The sequence below is a fragment of the Pelodiscus sinensis genome, chromosome 1 (assembly GCF_052426305.1).
Source record: "Pelodiscus sinensis isolate ZL-2025 chromosome 1, ASM5242630v1, whole genome shotgun sequence".
Taxonomy (NCBI): Eukaryota; Metazoa; Chordata; order Testudines; family Trionychidae; genus Pelodiscus; species Pelodiscus sinensis.
In genome coordinates this window covers 310,363,175-310,385,116 of record NC_143052.1, presented here as the reverse complement: position 1 = coordinate 310,385,116, position 21,942 = coordinate 310,363,175, and the positions used below count along the sequence as shown (strand labels likewise).

Sequence of the window (21,942 nt, the reverse complement as noted above, 5' to 3'; positions counted from 1 at the left end):
AATTTTAAGCATCATTTTCATTCTCAGTGACCCAGAATTAGTAGAATTTGACAACACTTATTTCAGAAGCATTTTGGCTGTAGAGCAGTGTTTGCAGTCCTATGCACGGGCAGTATAATGTTTGGCTGGATGGGAAGAAACAAGATAAAATTTGCCTTCTAACAAACCTGTAAAAGCTGCCTCGCATATGCTACCACAGCTTTGGATTAGCTCTATGTTCATGGTAAAATTCAACTATGTCTGAGGCAGGAGCAGAGGCAAGGAAGTGCTGTGGCACTAGATCCAGGTATCTGAAACCACTACACTGATAAATACCCAATCTACAAGATATAAAGAAGGAAGAAGGGTAAAAGATGAATAAAAATGAATCTGGCAAAGAAGATGGTCAAGAGCAATGCAAACCTGTCACTAGCTCCTGGTGAAGAAATTGAAGTTTGCTATCAAGATGGATAAAGGGGTATGGCTAGCAGAGGCTGTTCTACAAAATTATTGAGGAGGAGGATCAGCCTATTCTTAATATTGTGGGAGATGCTGGCCTGCAGAAGAAAGCATGTATCTTAATATTTAAAATTTTCCATCTGAATTTCTAGGTATTTAAAATTACTCTACTATCTTACATACAATCACATTTTCACTGAAATGTAAATAAAATAATAGATCATGTAGTGATGCAACCAATCTAAACAAGAAAAGCATCAGTCCTTAACAATGCTCCTTAATTTTTAACTCTTATACAGTAGTGCTACATGCTACAAACTTTGAACCGAACTGGTCTGGTTTGTTCTGCTTCAAGGTGAAAGGTTGTTAATCAACTTTTTGGTAGCTCCCTCTCAAACAAGACTTCCACTTTAAAAATTACAAACTTCTGAAACTCACTATGGCTACATGCTCTGAGGGGCCAAAAGTAAAGCTAATCAGAGGATAGTGGGCATAAATTGAAATACAGTACAACTCCAATTGTCCGGCATCCAATTGTACGGCACTCCCAGTAGTCCAGCATCAAAATGACAAGAGTCTAGTGAGTGAGCTTCAGCAAAAAAATGAGTCACAAGGCAGCAGCGGCAGCAGCTGAACCGAGAAGAACCGGACAGGACCAAGTCAGTCTGCCACTGGCATTGTGACACGCTGGACAGTGCTTGTGCTACAATAAAAAGGGTTAAAAACACTTTATGTACAGTATATACTGTCTTTGTGTGAGCGCACGCGCACGTATATAAAAAAACAACTTATAGTACCTCCTGGTAGTCCGGCATATCTGATAATCCGGCACCACCATCGGAAGTCTACTGTAGTACACTGCAGTATTCACTTCTCTTGAAGCATTAAGTGCAGACATAATGAAATGAGACTTTACTCCATTAGTATTTCATAAATAATACATTATCTTAAACTTTTTAGCCCAAAAGTATTCATACTGTACCTGAATTGGATAAGTTCTTTGAATAACTATATCAATACACCCAACAGTGCCGCCTTCACCGAAAAGTGATGACAACGGTAAAGGAAAAGGTCTGGGATCCTGATGAAATCCTAGTTTGGCATGCCACCGAGCGCGTCGAGTGCTGTTAGCTGAAATCTGAATACATTAAGTGTTTTTAAAGGAAAGTGCCAGATGAACCAAAAGGATCAGTAAGTTACTGCATTTAGGGGGAAAATTCTCCATCTGAAATATTACCTGTGAAACTGAATGTACTAAAACATAACAGGGGTTTTTCAACTTTTTTATAGCGTGAACCACATTTGAATAGACAGATAGGCAAACTGATGGCCTGATGTATTTTAGAGATTACCAAGTATCCATGAGACCTAACAGCCTTATTCATACCAAAATAGAACGCTCCTAAAACAAAAATATTGTGTACAATGCCTCATACCCCCAAAATAACTTGTCCCAAATTCTCCTCTTTCAATATCCTTTCCCAAAACCTACTTTTGTCCCCATGCTAATATTTCACATTCTTGAGCAATTTAGTAATAAATTTTAAAAAGCATTTAAAGAACACAATGTCAAAACATAGTAACTCAATATAACTTTGCACTATAAAAACGTTCCTTCCTTTCATACCTCTCCTATAACGCCCTCTATCCCTATGTCATGTCAACTTTTCAACCCCATCAAATATAGACTACAAATTCTTTGTGATAGAGAACATATTTTTTATCTGTCTGTACAGCACCATCAACATCCATGGCATCACCACCACCCTCCAAATGCATATCTAATCAAATTAAAGTAATGCTTGATTTCACCTTTAACATAAGAGAGTCTGGAATTTCTAGTGGTGTGCACGCATCTTGAGAGCCCACAAGTTCTGCTCCATGTACTATTATCTTCTGACCAACAGTCAGCCTTCTTCCATGCAAGAGTGCTTGGAGAGGAGGGTCCAAAAGAGCCCTAATACAGTACCACCCATCTGTAACTTCAATTATTGCGGCTTCTTTTTTGTTTTCCACAATGGTTTTATTACTACAGACATCAGGCATGTTTGCATTTAACAGTATGATTTTAGAAACACACAGTATGAGCGTTTTTGCAGGTGTATCGTCTCTCTCCACTATCTTTTTGATAGCTGATCGCTGACTTTTATCAATTTCCAAATCATATCTACCAAAAAAAGGAACATTACATTCACAATATACTTGAAAATATACAATCTAAAATATTTTCTTTTAAATTAACAGTGCTGAACTCTAACTAACCAATCTATACCATCAAGCACTGCTGGCAAAAATTGGAATTGTTTGCAAATATCTAATCTATTTTAAGTTTCAAAGAATGAAGCATTCAAATTAATAAACATGAAATTGACATGTAACAAAATTCACACAATTTACAGCACAGAAAAACCTTGAATATATTGCTATACACTCACCTGTATTTTAACTGAAATAGCACCCTTTCTGGTGTCAAACACCTATTAGCAAATTCCTGTGGAAATGAGACTTCCATAGCTGCTAGTTTCCATACAATCCATCTGTAGTGGTTGTAGACCCAGGCTTCAGTAATTAGCTTTGGATCCACACCAGGTGTATCACACAGGGCCCTGCACACAAATTGTTATGTTAAACTTAACTTCAATTTTAAGTTTTTCAAATATGTATTTTCACAAATATTTTAATCTTTTGTACAGGTTGGACCTCCTTGGTCTGGCACTCTTGGGACCTGACCCAGTCCCAAACTAGGTAACTTCCTAGACAGGGACACCATCCCCTTCCTGGCTTGCTGCCCCTCCCCGCCACCAGCTCTAGCTGGTACCCCTGACAACAACCCCAGTCAGGCTGCCTGCCAGCTGACCTTACTCCCACTACGTGTGACAGAGTCCCAGCTCCGCTGCCAAGCTTCTCTGGTTCCACCCACTGTGTGGCCCTACCCAGACTCTGCTAGCACCAGCTCTGCTGGGTTCCTCTTGCTCCGGGCACTCTCATCCAGGAACATCCATGGTCTGATGTCAGACCAGAATCCTGGTTTAGGAAGGTGCAACCTGAATTAGTATTTTGGTACTTGGTAGAGAAATACATGTAAAGGTACATGCATTGGAAGACAGCTGATTTTACTATATCCTATTTATTGAGGAAATCAGAAATGGGTATTGAATAAGAAAATATACTTGTTGGCAAGTAAAATACTTTTGAATCTTTCTAGAAAGACTTTTAATCTATCAGAATAATCAGCAAGCTTCCAGGCTCCATGAGTCTTAAAAACCCAAAAATGTGTTATTGATTTTAAAACAGATTGTACCTTGGATGTTCCTGGACCACAGAGCCAAAGTATAGGGAGGTCAGGTTGTGGGGCTGGAGTGGCAGGAGGCCGGTGACTCAGCTGGAAGTTCCGGCCCCTGTGGCTGGGCTGTAGTGGAGGGCTGGCAGTGGCAGCCATGGAGCTCCAGCCTTGACCCTGTGGCTCCAGCGGTCTCTGAGCTCTGGCAGCCATGGTGCTCCAGTCCTGGCGGCAGTTGCAAAGCTACAGCTTGGGGAGCCACAGCTGGGCAGGCAGCAGGGGGCCCAGGCTAAAGCTCTAGCCAGGGGCAGCAGGGCAGCATGGACCATGTTGGGAGGGACCTCCCCATGTGCAGCAAATCCCCTCATTCAGGACCAGAGAGGTTCCAAGAGTTCTGGACAAGCGATGTGCAACCTGTATAAGCCAACCTGCTATATTCCTATTTACACATTGCCGCAGTGGGCAAATGGACAGATAACCCATTAATGAACATATTAAACCTCACATAAATACAAAGACTTAAAATATTCTGATGTTTAAATGACATAAAATGTGCATTAACGACCTGTAGTAAGAGGACAGATATCATTTTATAAACAGACAATAATATTATGAAGTAATATAGGAATATTTATTTCCTCAAACACAAACAAACCTGTAAAATTCTTCTTTCCCTGCCATTCCCTTATCGGTAGGTATAAGCCATCCTCCATCAGCAAGTTGTATTCCACGTTCAGCCACTAAATACTCCTTACTGAAAAAATCCAGGATGAGAAACTGGAAAGATTCTGCATTTATGCTGTTAACTTTTATGCAGTCCTTCGAAACTCCATACATGTACAGCTGTAAATGATCAGGTGAGAGACAGCAAAGTAAGAAAAACTATCCAATACAATGAACACTTCATCAATGAGAAAGTTTTCTTGTTAAACACAGAGCTATTGCAAAACACCTGTAAATGTGTGCAGTGCTCTACAACCAGGAAAATCTAATATGTACTCCAAGAAGAGTGGAGGAACTCCTGACAATATAAACTGGAAGTTTAAATTACACAAATTCAAATTAGAAACAAGGTGCAAATATGTCACATGTCAAGTGATGGTAATTAATATTGAAACAACGTACTGAAGACTGAGGTGGAATCTTCATCACCTTCCATTTTAAAATCAAGGTTGGAAATTTTTCTAAAAAATATGGTCTGGACAAAACAGGAATTAATTCAGAGAAGCCATAGGGCCCATATTATAGAGAAAGTCAAACTAGATTTTCATCATGGCCCCTTCTATTTTTATCATCTAAAATGTTCACTTATCAAACATTCTCAACAAAATTTGTATAACCAGTATAAATCCTCAATTAGCATTAAAAGATTTTATGTAGATATTGTTATATTGTTGAATTGGGCCCTTTTGTCCTATGTTTACAAATAAGATGAACATAAACATTAAAGAGTAAAACATTACAAACAAAACAAACTGTCTAAACAAAGAACCTAAAGCTCATTTAAAAGATTATTTTTCCTCTATTATAATATCAACCATGTCATTTTAGCTAGAAAAACAAGATGTTAAACATAAGAAAGTGAAATAAAACCTGTACCCAATTTGCTACAGGTTGAACCTCTCTAATCTGGCAACATCCGTGATCTGGAATGATTTTAGTTAGCTAGCTATCCCCTTAGCATGGGTGTGCCAAGCTTCCCGCAATCCCATAAAGATTGTTTACAGCCACCATTCCTAGCTCTGTGTCCTGTGCTGTTATTTAGCTCTAATTTACTGCTAAATGTCTTCTAAGAGCCCAGTAAGCAGAAGTAGTGTTGGTAATACTACTACTAGTGACCTCCCATGGTTCAGCAAATTATCTGATTCAGTATCAGTCAAGTCCTGAGAGTGCTGGAATAGACAGGCTCAATCTGTACATTCATACCTAAGAGACCATCAATTGCATTCATAAATGTCAACTATTAGGTATTATCAGGCTTTTCAAGTTACACATTTCCTAAAGCTATCAATTCCCTAAGAAAGTCAAATATGTTACACTCACTGAAGGCTATAAGAAAGCCTCAGGTTTTATAAAAGTGATGTCACACATACGAATGACAAAAACAACACCCCCACACACACCCCAAACAAGCCAAAACAAACAGCACAGTCAATCAGTACAGTAGCCAACAATCAGATTCTGCTCCTTTGCTCTGCTGGGAACAAGAAGCTTCTGATATCAGCTTGGCTCCAAGGTAACAGAAAAGAGGAAAAATCACTAGTAGGATCTCAGGAGAAACCAGAACACATTATAAAAGAGGCTGAAATTGCATTTTAGAATTAACTATTGTGGGTTAAGAGCCATCATTATATCTCACTGGTGGATTTACAGACCCTAACTTCACTGTTCTAATTTGCTCTACTCTTGTTTTGTAATAGAATTTTTAAGGATCACAGAGCACAAGAGTTTCTTAAAACTAAAATAATTTCATGTTCTAGTTATTTTTATTATGATTACAATCTTAGTGAATATACTGCTGTAATATTTAGCTATCAAATCCAAGGAGACCTATATTTCACATAAATACACATTTAAAATTAGCTAATCCTTGTAAAGTATACAGAATACAAAAACCATCCACCTGTTCCATGGAGTAAGTACTAGGAGTTTTTTCTTCTACAGCAGCTTTAAGAGAGATCCTTTTTGCTGCAGATGTTTTCATGAGATAAAGATTGCCTGGCTGTGGATGAATATTTTGCCTTTGTTTCTTTCTAATTCTCATCTCTTGCAAATTTCTGACATAGTGAAGGTTTGCAATCATTTCCATCAAATCTGCTTGGGGAAAAACACATCGAATCCTGTTTCACATGTGTTTATATAAGGATTATCAACTCATTTCAATAAAAAAATTAATTCCCTTATGCATCTTGGAAAATGCTGGCTATGAGTATTTGGCAGGATTGGAACTAAATTTTAACATTAAAAAAATGTATGTATGTATGTATAAATAAACATACTCCAAGTGACCATTTTACACCATACTTAGAATGCTGTATCTTAAACAATATAATAACCAAGTATTGCATGAAATTCAAATAGCTTTCACACAACTTATTTTCCAAGAACTGCTGTCCAAAAACACAGCAAGTCATTGACTTTCAAAATGTACATAGCGATGAAAATGCAGCATTATGAATATAATAGATCAAATATTGAAAAAATATTTTTACTTTTTAAATGTCTATTCCTTATTACATATAAGCTTATAAATAAAAGCAATAAGCTCAATAATATACAAAAAGTTTCAAAGTTATATTCAATTATTGCTCACAACAGATAAATGTTCAAAAATGTTTGCCTGAAAATACCTGAATCACCATCCACATTATTTCTTAAATTACATGGTGCAACTTGTTTGGTGTAATCTTTCTCCTGTGACTGAACTTCAGTCTCACTAGTACTTTGTTGCATTGTGATATCTTTTAGTTCCTTATCTCTATTCATAGTTGTGTTAATCAATGAGTCAAGTCTTTTGCTGACATGATGCTGATGCGTGGAAATAGCTGACTTAACTTTGAAAGGTGGCACAAAAGTTTTGGCAGTTTTGCTCAATAAAGGTAGATTTTTTCTTTTCTCACTTTCTTCGGTGGAAATCTTTTTAAATGGAGTAAAAAAACCTGATGAACCACTTAAAGACTGTCTTAACAGATGATGCTGAAAAACATCAGATTTAGGTTTATATCCTTTAAAATCCTGGTCCAGTACAGTAATATTGGGATTCTTGATTTCTTGTCGTTCTTTAGTAGCACTGTGTAGAGAAAAATATTGAACATAATAATTGAGCTTCATTATCACTAAATAATCATACAAAACGTAACACGTAGTTTGTCATTCCATATAATTTTCTCTCAATCTAGTGGCCTCCTTTTTAGTCAACAACTTTCAACTACAGCCACATGAAACCGTTCTTAGAACTAGCTCACATATTAATACTTCAAAGAAATAAGGTTAATCTAATATAACATTTTATATAAATGAAAAAATAAAATCTGAACCCAGATAATATTGTAGTGTTTTTATGTTAAGGCAAAAAATTAAGATTATGTTTCAGTACAATTTGAATTGAAATTGATTAGGATTTTGTAGACAATTGTGTAGCAAATTATTATAGTCAGAGTAATATCAGCCCACAAGAACATATTAATCCCATATTCTGTTAAGCAACTCTTTAGAAATAAATCTTAAATTATACAACAAATTTCTCTCACCTAAAAGGAACACAAGTTTCAGGTTTTAAAGGAATATGGTACATAAACTTTCTTCTGTCTTTGATTATGCCTAAAAATAAAATATACACAAATCAATTTAGTGAATGAACAGGATTTTCCAATGTTATTTTTAAGGAAAAGAATTCATTTCATATACAATTCTTGCTTTTAAGAGACTTATGGTTAGGTTTCCTAATCCACTAGTGAGTGAAAAGTAATGTTGTGCTGATGAGTTCAGATATGCTTTCCAGATCCAAAATCGGAGCTACTATTACAGTGAGAGCAGTTCTTATTAAATCTCCCTTGTGTAACAGCGATGCTAAAAACCACATACAGAAAAAGGCAGAAGTCTCCTTCAATATTTTTTCCCAGCAACAAAGCATCCTTTGGCATAGATCTGAGTGTCAATATTTGTCCCAGGGGTCCACAAGCATTCTTTCTGACCCAAAATTTAAGCCCTGCTGTATTTCAAATTAACTCAGTAGTCAATAGCTTAGAAATTTCATATCTCAGTTCTTTAGACTCAGAGGAATAGAATTATAGGGTTGGAAGGGATCTTGAGAGGTCAAGGCAGAACTAAGTTTTGGGGAGGGGAGTAAACTCCGGCCAGCGGGCCAGATCCAGGGAGGGGAGCAAACTCTGGCCAGTGGGCCAGATTTGGCCTGTCAGACCCTTCAGTTCAGTCCCGTAAGCACCTGCCAGGGAGCAGAGTTAAGACAGCCCAACCCCCAGGAAGCATTGTGAGCCTCCAGTCCCACGGCTTATACTGTCCCATCTCCTGCAGCCTTTGCTCCCCCACTGCCTGGGTGGCATGATTTCCATGCTTCCAGCCCCAGTGCTCTGGGAAGCATGGTCAGAGAGCGGTGAGGGGATTCAATAGCGGGCAGGAGCCGGTCACACTTGGTTGTTTGGAGAGGCACAACCTCCCTTACCTGGCTCTCCATACAATTTCCATACCCAATGTGGCCCTCAGACCAAAAAGTTTACCCATCCCTGATTTAGATAATTTCAGACAAATGTTTGTCTAACCTATCCTTAAAAATCTCCAATAGTAGAGATTCCAGAACCTCCCTAGGCAATTTATTCCAGTGCTTACTCACCCCAACAGGAAATTTTTCCTAACCACCCTGACAGGAAATTTTTCCTAATGTCCATCCTAAACCTTACTTACTAAAATTTAAACCCTTTGCTTCTTGCCCTATCATCTGAGGTGAAGGAGGGCAATTTTTCCTCCCTCTTCCTTTTAACAGCTATTTATATACATGAAAACCGTTATGTCCCCTCTCAGTCTTCTCTTTTCCAAACTAAGCAAACACAGTTCTTTCAATCTTCCTTTGTAGCTCATATTTTCCAGATATTTAATAATTTTTATTGCTCTACTCTTGACTTTCTCCAATTTGTCCTCATCTTTCCTGAAATGTGGTACCCAGAACTTGACATAATACTTGAGGCCTAATCAGCTCAGAGAAGAGCAGAAATATTACTTCTCATGCCTTACTTACAACACACCTGCTCATCATTCTGAGATATATTTTTGCTTTTTTTCCAACTGTGTTACCGTGTTGGCGCCTATTTAGCTTGTAGCCTGCTATGACTCCCAGATCTCTTTCCACAGTACTCCTTCCTAGGCAGTCATTTCCCATTTTGTATGTATGCAGCTGATTTGTCCTTTCTAAGAGGAGTACTTTGCATTTGTCATTATTGAATTTCATCCTATTTACCTCAGACCATCTCTCCAGTTTTGAATTATCACCCTATCCTCCAAAACACTTGCACCCATTTCATCTTGATATCATTTGCAAGTTTTATAAGTGTACTTTCTATGTCATTTTATCTAAATCATTGATGAATATATTGAACAGAAACAGACCAAGAACTGATCCCTGTGGGATCTCACTCATTATGCCCTTCCAGCAAAACTGTGAATCATCAATAACTACTCTGGGAATGGTTTTCTAACCAGTTTTGCACCCACCTTACAGTAGCTCCATCTAAATTCAATTTCCCTAGTTTGTTTATGAGAAGATCATGTGAGACAGTATCAAAAGCTTTACTAAAGTCAAGAAATATCATGTCTACCACTTCCTCCCTATCCTCAAGTTTTGTTACGCTGTCAAAGAAAGCTATTGGGTTGGTTTGACAAGATTTGTTCTTGACAAATCTATGCTGATTGCTACTTATCACCTTATCTTCTAGATGTTTTTAAAATGATTACTAAATTATTTGATTCATTATCTTTTTGGGTACAGAAGTTTAGCTGACTGGTTTGTAATCCCCCAGGTTTTCTCATTTCCCTTTTTATAGATTGGCATTATATATGCCCTTTTCCAATCTTCTGGAATTTCTTCCATTTTCCATGACTTGTCAAAGATAATTGCTATATGGCTGAGATATATCCTCACTAAACTCCTTGTGAGAATACATCTTAGAGTAATTAGTTTTTGGCTTTTGGTCAATTTTATAGCTGTTCTATTTCAAACGAATGGTACCAAAGAAATCCTAATACATCCTTTTTAACATTTACATGTAGACATTGGAGGAGAAGCAAACTGGGGGTGACCACAATATCTCATCAGCCTTATGCAGATAACCCTGGTTTTGCTTGCAGTGAAGGAGGCATAATTAGCATCATCTCCCAAATATCAGTTTGTGGCTGTAAAGCACCTGGATTAAAGATAACTGGCAGAAGCTCAATCAAGACAGGATGGAAAGCAGAATGTGTAAAATGCTTCCAAGAGCTATCTGTTGCTATCACATCACCTTCTACTAAAGAAGTCTGCTTCCAGGTTTTCCATGGTGTAATAACCAACTATTTTTACACACTCCTCAGTCATCATAGAATAGAATCAGACAATACTAGAACTGGAAGGGACCTTGAAAGGTAATGGAGTCCAGTCCCCTGCCCTCACAGCAGGACCAAACACCGTCTAGACCATCCCTGATAGATGTGTATCTAACCATGTTAAATATCCCCAGAGATGGAGATTCCACAGCCTTCCTAACCAATTTATTCTAGTGTTTAACCACCCTGACAGTTAGGAAGTTTTTCCTAATGTCCCACCTAAACCGCCCTTGCTGTAATTTAAGCCCATTGCCAAGGCGAACAATTTTTCTCCCTCCTCCTTGTAAAACACCCTTTTAGATACTTGAAAGCTGTTGTCATGTCCTCTCTCAGTCTTTTCTTTTCTGAACTAAACGAACCCAATTTTTCACTGTTCCCTCATAAATCATATTTTCTAGACTTTTAATCATTTTTGTTGCTGTTCTCTGGACCAACTTCTCCACATCTTTCTTGAAATGTAGTGCCCAGAACTGGACACAATACTCCAAATGAGGCCTAATAGAGAGGAAGAATGACTTCTTGTGTCTTGCTCACAACACAGCTGTTAATGTATCCCAGAATCATGTTTGCTTTTTTTGCAACAGTGTCACACTGTTGACTCATATGTAGCTTGTGGTCCATTATGACCCCTACATCCCCTTCTGCAGCACTCCTTCCTAGATAGTCACTTCCCATTCTGTATGTGTGAAACTGATTGTTCCTTCCTAAATGGAATACTTTGCATTTGACTTTATTAAACTTCATCCTATTTACCATTTCTCTCAGACCATTTCTCCAGATCACTTTGAATTATGACCCTATCTCTCCAAAGCACTTGCAACCCCTCACAATTTGGTATCATCTCCAAACTTAATAAGCTTACTCTCTATGCCAATATCTAAATTGTTGATCAAGACATTGAACAGAACTGGTCCCAAAAACAGACACCTGTGGAACCCTACTTGTTATGCCCTTCCAGCATGACTGTGAACCATTAATAACTACTCTCTGAGAGTGGATATCCAGACAGTTAAGCACCCATTTTACAGTAGCCCCATTTAGGTTGTATTTCCTTAGTTTATTGATAAGATGGTCACATGAGACCATATCAAATGCTTTACTAAAGTCTAGGTATACCACGTCCACCGCTTCCCCTTTATCCACAAGACTTGTTATCTTATCGAAGAAAGCTATCAGATTGGTTTGACATGATTTGTTCTTTACAAATCCTTGCCGGCTGTTACCTATCACCTTATTTTCCTCCAGATGTTTGCAGATGAATTTCTTAATTACTTGCTCCATTATCTTCCCTGGCACAGAAGTTAAACTGGCTGGTCTGTAGTTTCCTGGGTTGTTCTTATATCCCTTTTTATAGATGGGCACTATATTTGCCCTTTTCCAGTCTTCTGGAATCTCTCGATTTCCATGATTTTTCAAAGATGATAGCTAAAGGCTCAGATACCTCCTCTATCAGCTCCTGGAGTATTCTAGGATGCAATTCATTGGGCCCTCGTGACTTGAAGACACCTAACTTTTTAAAGCAATTTTTAACTTCTAAGCCTACCCCATTTCTGCTAGCATTCATGACATCAGGTATCCTGTCACCATAAATTTTCTTGACGAAAACCGAAACAAAGAAGTCATTAAACACCTCTGCCATTTTCAACTTTCCTGTTATTATTTGTCCTTCTTTACTGAACAATGGGCCTACCCTGTCCTTGGTCTTCCTAACTTCTAATATATGTGTAGAATGTCTTGTTACCCTTTATGTCTCTAGCTAAATTGAGCTCATTCTGTGTCTTTGCTTTTCTAATTTTGCCCCTGCATATTTACATTATTTACTTATATTCATCCTTTGTAATGTGACCTAGTTTCCACTTTTTATATGACTCCTTTTTATTTTTAGATCATGTAAGATGTCCTGGTTAAGAGAAGGAGGTCTCTTGCCATTCTTCCTATCTTTCCTACGCAGCAGAATAGCTTGCTTTTGGACCCTTTGAAAAACAGCCAGCTCTCTTCAGTTTTTTCACTTAGTCTTGTTTCCCATGGGACCTTACCTACCAGCTCTCTGAGTTTACTAAAATCTGCCTAACTGAAATCCACTGTCTCTATTTTGCTGTTCTCTCTTCTACCATTCCTTAGAATCATTAACTGTATGATTTCATGATCACTTTCACCCAAGCTGCCTTCCGCTTTCAAAATTTCAACAAGTTCCTCCCCATTTGTTAAAATGAAATCTAGAACAACTTCCCCCAGTAGCTCTCTCAACCTTCTAAAATAAAAAATTGTCTCCAATGCAATCCAAGACCTTAATGGATAATCTGTGCCCTACTGTGTTACTTTCCCAACATATATCTGGATAGCTGAAGTCCCCAATCACCACCAAATCCTGCGCTTTTGATGATTTTGTGAGTAATTAAAAAAAGCCTCATCCACCTCTTCTGCCTGGGAAGGTGGTCTGTAGCAGACCCCCTAGCATGACATTACCCTTGTTTTTAACCTCTTTTAACATAACCCAGAAACTCTCAACAAGTCTGTCTCTAATTTCCATCTCAACCTCAGTCCAAGTATATTCATTTTTAATATACAAGGCAACACTTCCTCCCTTTTCCCCCCTGCCTTTCCTTCCTGAGCAAGCTGCGCCCTTCAATACCAATACTCCAATCGTGTGTATTATCCCACCAAGTCTCTGAGACACCAACTATGTCATAGTTGTGTTTGTTTATTAGCACGTCAAGTTCTTTCTGCTTATTTCCCATACTTCTTGCATTTGTATACAGGTATCCTAACATTTCAAGTGCCACTCCAATGATTGCCTTTTCCCATCTATTAAATACTATCAAGTTGTGAGATGCCAGTTCATCAATGTGGCAATGCTTTTGTGATAAAAGATCAGTTAGTTCAATCAGTTAGCAGCTGCCCTTTTTGCTAATGCCAGGTGCCAAAAGCACATGACCCCAGTGCTCTGGTCACTACACTGACTCCCCACAAAATATGAGGTCAGGATTAAATTCGTGGACCCATTCTTCAAGGCCCTCCATAAAAATGTCTCAAGCTATCTAAAACAGGTAGCTCTTTAGCATGTTAAGATCTTTCTGCAGCTATGTTCCTCAAAGACTATTAGTATTACCATGTTTTAGTTCACCCCTCCAAATTTTTATATAGAATATAAAATGTTACATAAAAATGCACCTATTGGTAAGGTATCCTCATCTTACTGAAATTGCAGTTTGAGTCTAAGTAAGATTTTGAGGTATTTGATGTATGCACTGTGGATGATTGTATGTTGGAAGTGAACGATTTTTTTACAGAGGTGAACTGTGATTATATTTCAGTATTATATCTGTGTGGTAAGGCATCTGATTTCAGGTTAGAACAGATGTTAATATTGCTTAAAGGGTGATTACCTTGATTCTTCATGAGTGCGATGATAGAAAAAGCACTTAAGCAATCCTAATTCATTAATTTTTTATACTCATTTATTCAGAAAAAAAATATAAATTGCACTTGATATGAAAACTTACTATATTGTACATATATATATATATATATATATATATATATATATATATATATATATATATATATATAAAAACAAGAAAAATAAAATTACCATCTGGAGTGCTTTTTGAAGCTTTCAGAGATTTATGAGGATTTTCAGTTCTGTCAAATTCAGGTAATAGTTGTCTTTTAATTGGAGGCTCTCCTGGAACAAATTCCATATTTCAATTAAAAAAAAAATTCTCTCAAGTTCAGTTTCTCTCCCACTATAACACAGTAGCTGAACTTCTAAATTTAAAGAACATAGTATTTAAAGAGTTGTTTCAAACTTAAATTAGAAACTTTATAGACCACACTTCCTAAATTACAATATTTTCCTTCTAATACAGATTTTGTGTGCGCCATAATTTGGCTTATTCTGTTTAGTAATCAAAACAAAGAGAAGGATGTAAAATAGCAGAATGCAATTTTATCTAGGGTTCAGTTATATATATCATGCCTGATTCATATATCTTGATTATTTGAAATACAGGTTGAACCTCTCTAGTCCCGCACTCGCTGGTCCAGCAACATCCATGATCTAGCATGATTTTAGTTAGCCAGATGTCTACTTATTATGGGTGTGGCCAAGTTTCCTGCAAGCCAATACAGTTTGTTTATAGCCATCAGCCTGGCTCTTGATGTTCTGTGCTGTTATTTAGCTCTAATTTACCCTTAAATGCCTTTTAAGAGCCCAGTAAGCAGTGGAAGTGCTGGTAATGCTGTTACACAATATTGACCTTCCTGTGGTTCAGCAAATTCTCTAGTTCAGCACTGGACAGGTTCCGAGGGTGCCAGACTGGAGAGGTTCAAGCTATACTGTTACACTATATAAAATGTTTGACAAAAAACACTGCCAAAACTGAACATGATAAATAAGTTTCAATATAAAAAGTTAGGAATTTTTCAAAAATCTTTAAAGGTGACTATTGCAAGTATGACTGACATTATTTTAGGTACTGTTATATATCTTTATTCTTACCATAGTATTAGCAATTCATAAGGTAAAAGAGAAATGTTTCCTCATATCCTCCCAACTAAAAACCAATGTCAATTTTATAAAAAGCTGCTGCCTATCCAAGCAATTAAAATACATTTAAACAAAAAGTGTTTACCTTTGATATGCCTTGTATTCGGGATGTATATTCCTATTTAATTAATCAACCATTTAATTGGTTAGCTTGGTCAGAGCTGCTCCTGCTTATAGCACATCCAAGCTCCCTGCTCATGATAGGCAGCAAGCTACTCCACCCACACTGGTTATCCAAAACTAGTAAGTATCATCCATTAAGGGTGATGCTTACCAGTTAACCATTCACATCCTTGCTCTGCATATCTATAAAGCAGCTTTCCAGCATGGCTAGCAATGTCAGTGCAACCTACGTGCAGTACTAGTGGGGAAAGATTAGCCTGTTTTTTCAGCAATGGAATTATCTATTTAGGGATAATAGCCCTTCTCAAGACTACACTAAATACTATCAAAAAATTCTTATCAAACCAGTTTAAATAGTAAAAAAAGTTTTTTAGAAACTCTTGATCCTGAAGATTTAATTTGCAAACTTTTTTCCTGCATGGTTCTATGATGTAACATTGCTGGAAGTGCTTTTGAAACTTCATACAGTAGCTACTCTGTCAGACTTTTTTTTTGTAACATGCCTGATTCACTCCATGGTAATATCTATGGGAGAGCATAAACTACTAAAGACCTTGAAGAAGGGTAAGGGTTCCTGCTTGGAAGAGAGAGAAAGTGATTTAGCATTCCAGAAAATGGTCTACATGGCACTAGGTGCTTGCAATTTCCCTTTCATAGCCAAGATGGCAAGTCTACAGAAAACCTTAAAAGTAGCTTTGGAAAAGGTATGACTAAGGCAGATAGAGATGTCCTAATTTAGACATCCATTTAGGGGGCACATGCACCGGGGAATCCCTATGAAATCCTGCTACAACTGAAAGATATTCTCTACTAATGAAACACTAAATAGTGAAGGTGGAAACTGTCCTTTTCCAGGGTTGAATTCCCCTCAGAAAATTAGATTTTCATTGACAGATTTGCACTGCCCTGTTCCTAGGAAGAAGAGGTTACACCATTCTGGCCTATTAGGGTAAAAAGTGAGTCTTCCATAGCTTTCAGGTGACAGCTGCAGCTTTCATAAATATCAGTTAAAAAAATCTGCTGCTTTAGAAATATGCTAATTATTAACGTATGGTTTGTGCTTCATAAGAAGAGTCTTGCTAATGCTCCTTCTGAAATTAACCGATAAGTTATCAAGAAGAGTTTTGCCACTGAAATCAAGGACAGCAGGATCAGTCAGGCCTTATATCTAAAAGCAGCTTAACCAAATTATGTCAAAGTGTTCTAAACTATACAGAAATGTGACATTAAATGCACTTACTGGATTTTTTTTTAAAAAAAGGCACCTACCAAGTGAGGCTCTCTCTTCCATGTGTCTTTTCCCAGTTCTTATATTTAATGGACAGTTCTTATCAATTTTTCTACAAATAAAGAGGGATTTTTTGGTATTGTTTTCTATTCCAGAATTAGTGAATTTATCTTCCATAAAAGCTTTGGCACTTTCTACTGCTTCTGTTTCCAAGTATTCTTCTGAACTTTGGGAACATTTAAGATGAAACACATCCAGCTTTGTTTTAGTTGGAGTATTGCATGAAACAGCTTCAATTTCCATCCTAGTTAGGCTGTGATGCTCTTTTTTGAAAAGCTGAGTATCCTCTGCAAATGTAAAACTGTTTATTAGAGTTAGGTGTTCATCCTTCTCACTGCGAGGTACACACACAGGAATTTCAATATTGCATATGTTTTGTAAAGCCTTAATTTCAACAGGATAACTGTTTGTTAAATCAAGTTCTTCATTATGTGTATCCTGGATTTTGGGTTTTAAACAAACTGTATCTGTTGCTTTGTTTGCACCAGCATAATTAATAGAAGATTTTAAGGCTATAACAGGATCTTGTCTTGAACTAAGTCGATCTGCAAAGTGGTATTTGCTGTTATTGAACACCTGCTTCACTTTCTGAAAAGCATTTTCAGAAACTAGCACTCGCTTTCCACTTGCTGTATTGAATCCAAAAGTCGTTTTTGAAATCAGTTCAGGTTTTGGATCTCTTTTTTGAGATATTACTACTTCAGATTTTCTAAGTGCTGAAGTACTTCCTGGTCCAACAAACTTTACTCCTTGGTCCCCAACTGAAAATACATCATAATCACATTTCAGTTCTGATACACATTGTTGATCTGACAAATTATTTATTTCAGAAAAGAGACATCTAGCTTTCTTTAATGCATCTTCTGATAACTGTACAGGTTTGCCATTTGCTGTGCTAAAAACCCCATAATTACCTGTAGAAAAGTCTGAATGACGATGATTTAGTTTATTAGGAGATCTACATATGCCAGAAAATGTGTCATTCACCTGGAAGCATGCCATCTGATGACTTGGCTCAGACCCAATATCTGCCGATGTATTTATATCATGCTGTAGTGCTTGGCCATATTTATAGCTGTTCTCATTTTCATAGGGAAAATGGCTCATAGCTGAATTATATGTCTCACTCTTGGCTACCTCTGAAGAGTTAACACAAATAGGACACTTAGCACTGTCTAAGGTCTCAGAACCATTTGCTCCAATTTCATTTGTATTAGTTTCTGATTTAGTCTCGGTGTTCTGATTCATAGATTTATCACAGTTTTCTGTAAACATCTGTCGGACTCGCTTCAGTGCTTCATAGGAAACAGTGACTGTTTTACCTTTTGCTGTACTGAATGCAACTGGTACATCCTTAAATTTTGAATTAGAGCCTGACTCTTCAGTGGCCGAGATTTTCAAAACATTCTTGGCATCCAGAAATTTTAAAACACAGTTTTCCTTCACATAACTCTCATTTTCAAAAGTTTCTTCAGAATTAAGTAAGTTGTTTTTGTCTGAAATGAGACTCACTAGTGGCTGATCTTGGGAAACACTATCCATATTTTCTGAGAAGCAGTTCACATCATGACTTAAATCATTCAAATGTTGAAAGCCAGTCCCTTTACTATTACCCTTCAAATGAAAAGAACTTCTTTCTAAAATGTTCCTGTGAGTTAAGTCAAGAGAATCCTGATTTTTAACTTTGTCAGTCCCTACAGTTAAAATATTTTTCATATTTATGCACATGGGATGTTCTACAGACCTATATTTAAAAGAAGCATCAGATAGTCTTGCAGTAGTCTGGTCAGTATCAGAAACAATGGATGGACTTTTTGAGCCATAATTTTTTCTTGGTATATTTTCCAAATTTCCCTCTGCAATCAGCTTTCTTGCCTCAAATAAAGGTGTCTCACTTACAGAATGTTTTTTACCATTTCCAATATAAAAGTCTATATCTGACTTTCCAAATGCCACATCAACAGGCTTTTTGGAAAATGAGGTTTCTGAATGTTCTTCAGGTTCTCTGTGTAAATTAGAAGATAAACATACCGCTACTGAAAGTTCTTTCACAGTTTCAACATCCTCTGGTTGCTTAATTAGATAATCATCTATCATCTTTTTACATGGATCATCAAGTTCTTTAGAAACAAGTTTACCTGTAAGGGTAAGCATTTCTTGATCATAATTGGGAGTGTTTTCGGCAAACTCCTCACAATCTTTGATAAAGTCTTTGTTACAAGGATGAAACTCAGAGTCCTCAAAATTACCAATATTATCCATATTTTCTGGGCAAACATTTTCTTCTGCAAAAAACTGTTTTGCTTTAGACAAAGATTCATCAGTAATTATAATTTTCTTGCCATTAGCAGTATGAAAACCATTGTTCTCTTCTATGTTTTTTCTTTCAAAATCTGTGTCTTGTTGGATGGAGATTTGTTGATGGCCAGAGCCTATTCTGGATTTGTTTTGGTTTACGTTAATGTTTCTTTTTCTAGAAGTAGCATTTCTTTCTTTCTTGTTTATACTATGTGTCATTTGGCTATTGGAGTTTGATGAAATATTATTCAGCTCTTTTTCTGTGCACGTTTCAAACAAATGGAATTTATCCAGTGGTGCTTGGGAGACTGATCTATTACTACTAGATGCAGTTCGAAAATCTACATTTTTTATCTTTTGCTCACTTTTACTAGGATCATCTGAAATATTTAAAGTTAATATTTCTTCAGTTTTAGACACTTCAGCCAAACATGTTAGGTCCGACAAACCTTCTTGTAAACTATACTGTGACTGAGTGTCACTCTCATGTAATTTTTTTGAGATGTTTAGACTCGGATTATTGTTTTCACTAGATGATAGACCATTTTCCATCTTGTATACAGAATATTTAATAACTCCTAAATTACTAATTTTGGTACTACTAGAAACACGGTCATTCTCACTAATATTTGTTGTATTTTCTCCCTGATTTTCTCCATAAATTTTCATAAATGTGTTGATATTTTCTTCATTATTTTTCAGTGTATTTTGGTATTCAATATTGGCATCTTTTACACTTTCTCCACAATAGCTGTCTCCTTCTGCCACACATCTGGAAACATCCCTTCTAGAAGTCTTATATCTGTCAGAATAATGACTTCTGGAATTAATCTCAGTAGGCTTAAACATATCATCATCGTCAGGAGCAGCAGCAGCATCCAGGTTACTGAACAATTTTGCAGCTCTGATCAAAGCCTCATTAGAAATATTTATTTTTTTGCCTCCAGCTGAACTAAACCCCGCAAAATTAGAAAAATTGTCCTGTGTAGATACCGAAAAACTTGAGACAAGAGGAATTTTATTTGCATTTCTGCATAAGTTAGTAGAGGTAAACTCTACACAGTTATTTTTCTGGAAAATCTCTCTCCCTTCATTTACATTACCCATCTCTGTTGACTCTTCATTTATGTCAGTGTGCTTACTAGAAGATTTGTCATTTACCCTTTGGGCTTCAGTTTCAGAAATGTAATCCAAATCAGTATCTTGCCACATAGCAGAAATATCCTTTATGTTAGTTGTTTCATTTTTATCTACACATCCAGACAGTTGAGAACTATTATTTTGCACCATATTACTTTGCTTTCTAAACTGTGTAAATTCAAACTGACTATTTGTTTCTTCCAGTATGTTAGAAAGTTCAGTAATTTCGGCTTCTTGGCTTGCTGTCAAAGTTTGGTTTAGTTGATGTGGTTGATTTCTATGCAAGCTTTGAAGAGATGAATCAGTGCTTTCAGGCACAATACTCTGTGCATTTTTAGATTCAATAAGACTTGCCTGTGAATCCAAACCATGGGAATAGTTAGTGTCCAATTTATTATTCACAATATTAATATTTTTCTTTGTAATTTGATTTGAAATGTTTTTGATCCCTTCCCCGGAAAAGTCTTTAAGACACTCGTCTTCCATATCTTTGAACAACATTTTGCCTTTTGTAATGCTCTTTTCAGAGACTTTTATCTGCTTATTAGAAGCCGTTTGGAAGCCACCAAAGCATTTATTTAAGCATTGGCCATTAAAATGTGTGTCTCCTGACCATTTCTCTTTGTCTTCTGGATTTTCTTTTGACTTGATGTCTAAACATAAATGTTTTTTTGAATATAAATATTTATCTGATGTAACACGTTTAGAAGGAAACGTGATCACCTTCTTTACGAAATCTTTATCTTCTACATTAGGCTCTGGTGCTTTTGTAACAAAATCTGAGACTATCTGTTCGGGTCCAATTTTTAATGCAAGCTGCGGCAAGGTAGATTTATCAGAAATCACTGCTTGTAATGAACCGCAATCGTTGTGATCAAACAGTTTTTCACTACTTTCTATAGTTACCATGTTGTTGTTAGAAGGTGTTTGAAGATTATTGTCACCATTTTCAATTGACTCAGTTTCTTGATCAGCAACTATAACTTTTGAAAACTGAACTGTATCTTTTTTGCTCTCTCTGATTAATGTAGTAGTGCTTGAATTTTTATTTGACTGAATTATTAAAGGTGGCAGAGTTACAGTTTTCCATTCATCTGTTGGCAAAAGGCCTGTAGCATCATTTTCATCTTCAGATTTTGTCCTATTGCAACAAACACTATTGTGCTTATGTATGTCACAGTTAATTGAAGTATCATTGAAATAACGATTTTTCATAGATACTTGCTCCTGTTCTATTTCAACCAACTGTTCGTTATCACTAGATGGCTCTCCAAGTTGATTCTTAAAAGTCTGAAGTATAACAGTGTCATTATGTGGATTAACATTCCCATACATTTCCATCTCATCTTTCTTTGGCCACTGAACCACATGTTCTGTCCTAACAAAGTCCATTTCAGAATGCTTTGTTGCTTGGAGGCAAGCTGTAGCTATAACTTTATGCTCTACACTCAAAACATTGTTACTGTTTGAAGAAACTACTAAACATTCTTTCAGGGTATTGGATGTTTCAGAGCAGTCTAATGATGAAGCAGGTTGATGTTCTCTTCTGTTACTTTTTAATATATCCAGATGTATCATTTTGTTTTTCAAAGAACTATTAGGTGAATTATCTATTCTATCTGCTCTTGTGGCATATTTGCTCAATAGCATGAAGCTTTCCTCAGCATTTGACTGCAAAGACTTTCTCTCAGCAGAGGAAACCAAAAGATCTACAATGAAATGAAAAACATTGTA

The 21,942-nt window shown here is 36.7% G+C and overlaps 1 protein-coding gene across 9 annotated transcripts in view; it reads right to left on the bottom strand.

Annotated features, from left to right (window-relative positions):
* Positions 1 to 21,942, bottom strand: part of BRCA2 (BRCA2 DNA repair associated) — an 84,671-nt gene that overhangs the window by 21,408 nt on the left and 41,321 nt on the right. For 8 of the 9 annotated variants that reach the window (XR_016348541.1, XR_016348540.1, XM_089775559.1 and 5 more), the window contains 9 exons: positions 16,752 to 21,917; positions 14,403 to 14,495; positions 7,969 to 8,038; positions 7,069 to 7,508; positions 6,342 to 6,532; positions 4,374 to 4,561; positions 2,874 to 3,044; positions 2,251 to 2,605; positions 1,421 to 1,576 (listed from right to left, as the gene is read on the bottom strand). Coding sequence is in view for 7 of the 9 variants with exons in the window: in XM_089775559.1 (XP_089631685.1) it covers positions 1,421 to 1,576; positions 2,251 to 2,605; positions 2,874 to 3,044; positions 4,374 to 4,561; positions 6,342 to 6,532; positions 7,069 to 7,508; positions 7,969 to 8,038; positions 14,403 to 14,495; positions 16,752 to 21,917 (6,830 nt within the window). In the remaining 2 variants the exon portion in view is untranslated. The remainder of the gene's footprint in view (positions 1 to 1,420; positions 1,577 to 2,250; positions 2,606 to 2,873; positions 3,045 to 4,373; positions 4,562 to 6,341; positions 6,533 to 7,068; positions 7,509 to 7,968; positions 8,039 to 14,402; positions 14,496 to 16,751; positions 21,918 to 21,942) is intronic. The other variant, XM_089775565.1, reaches the window with a different exon arrangement.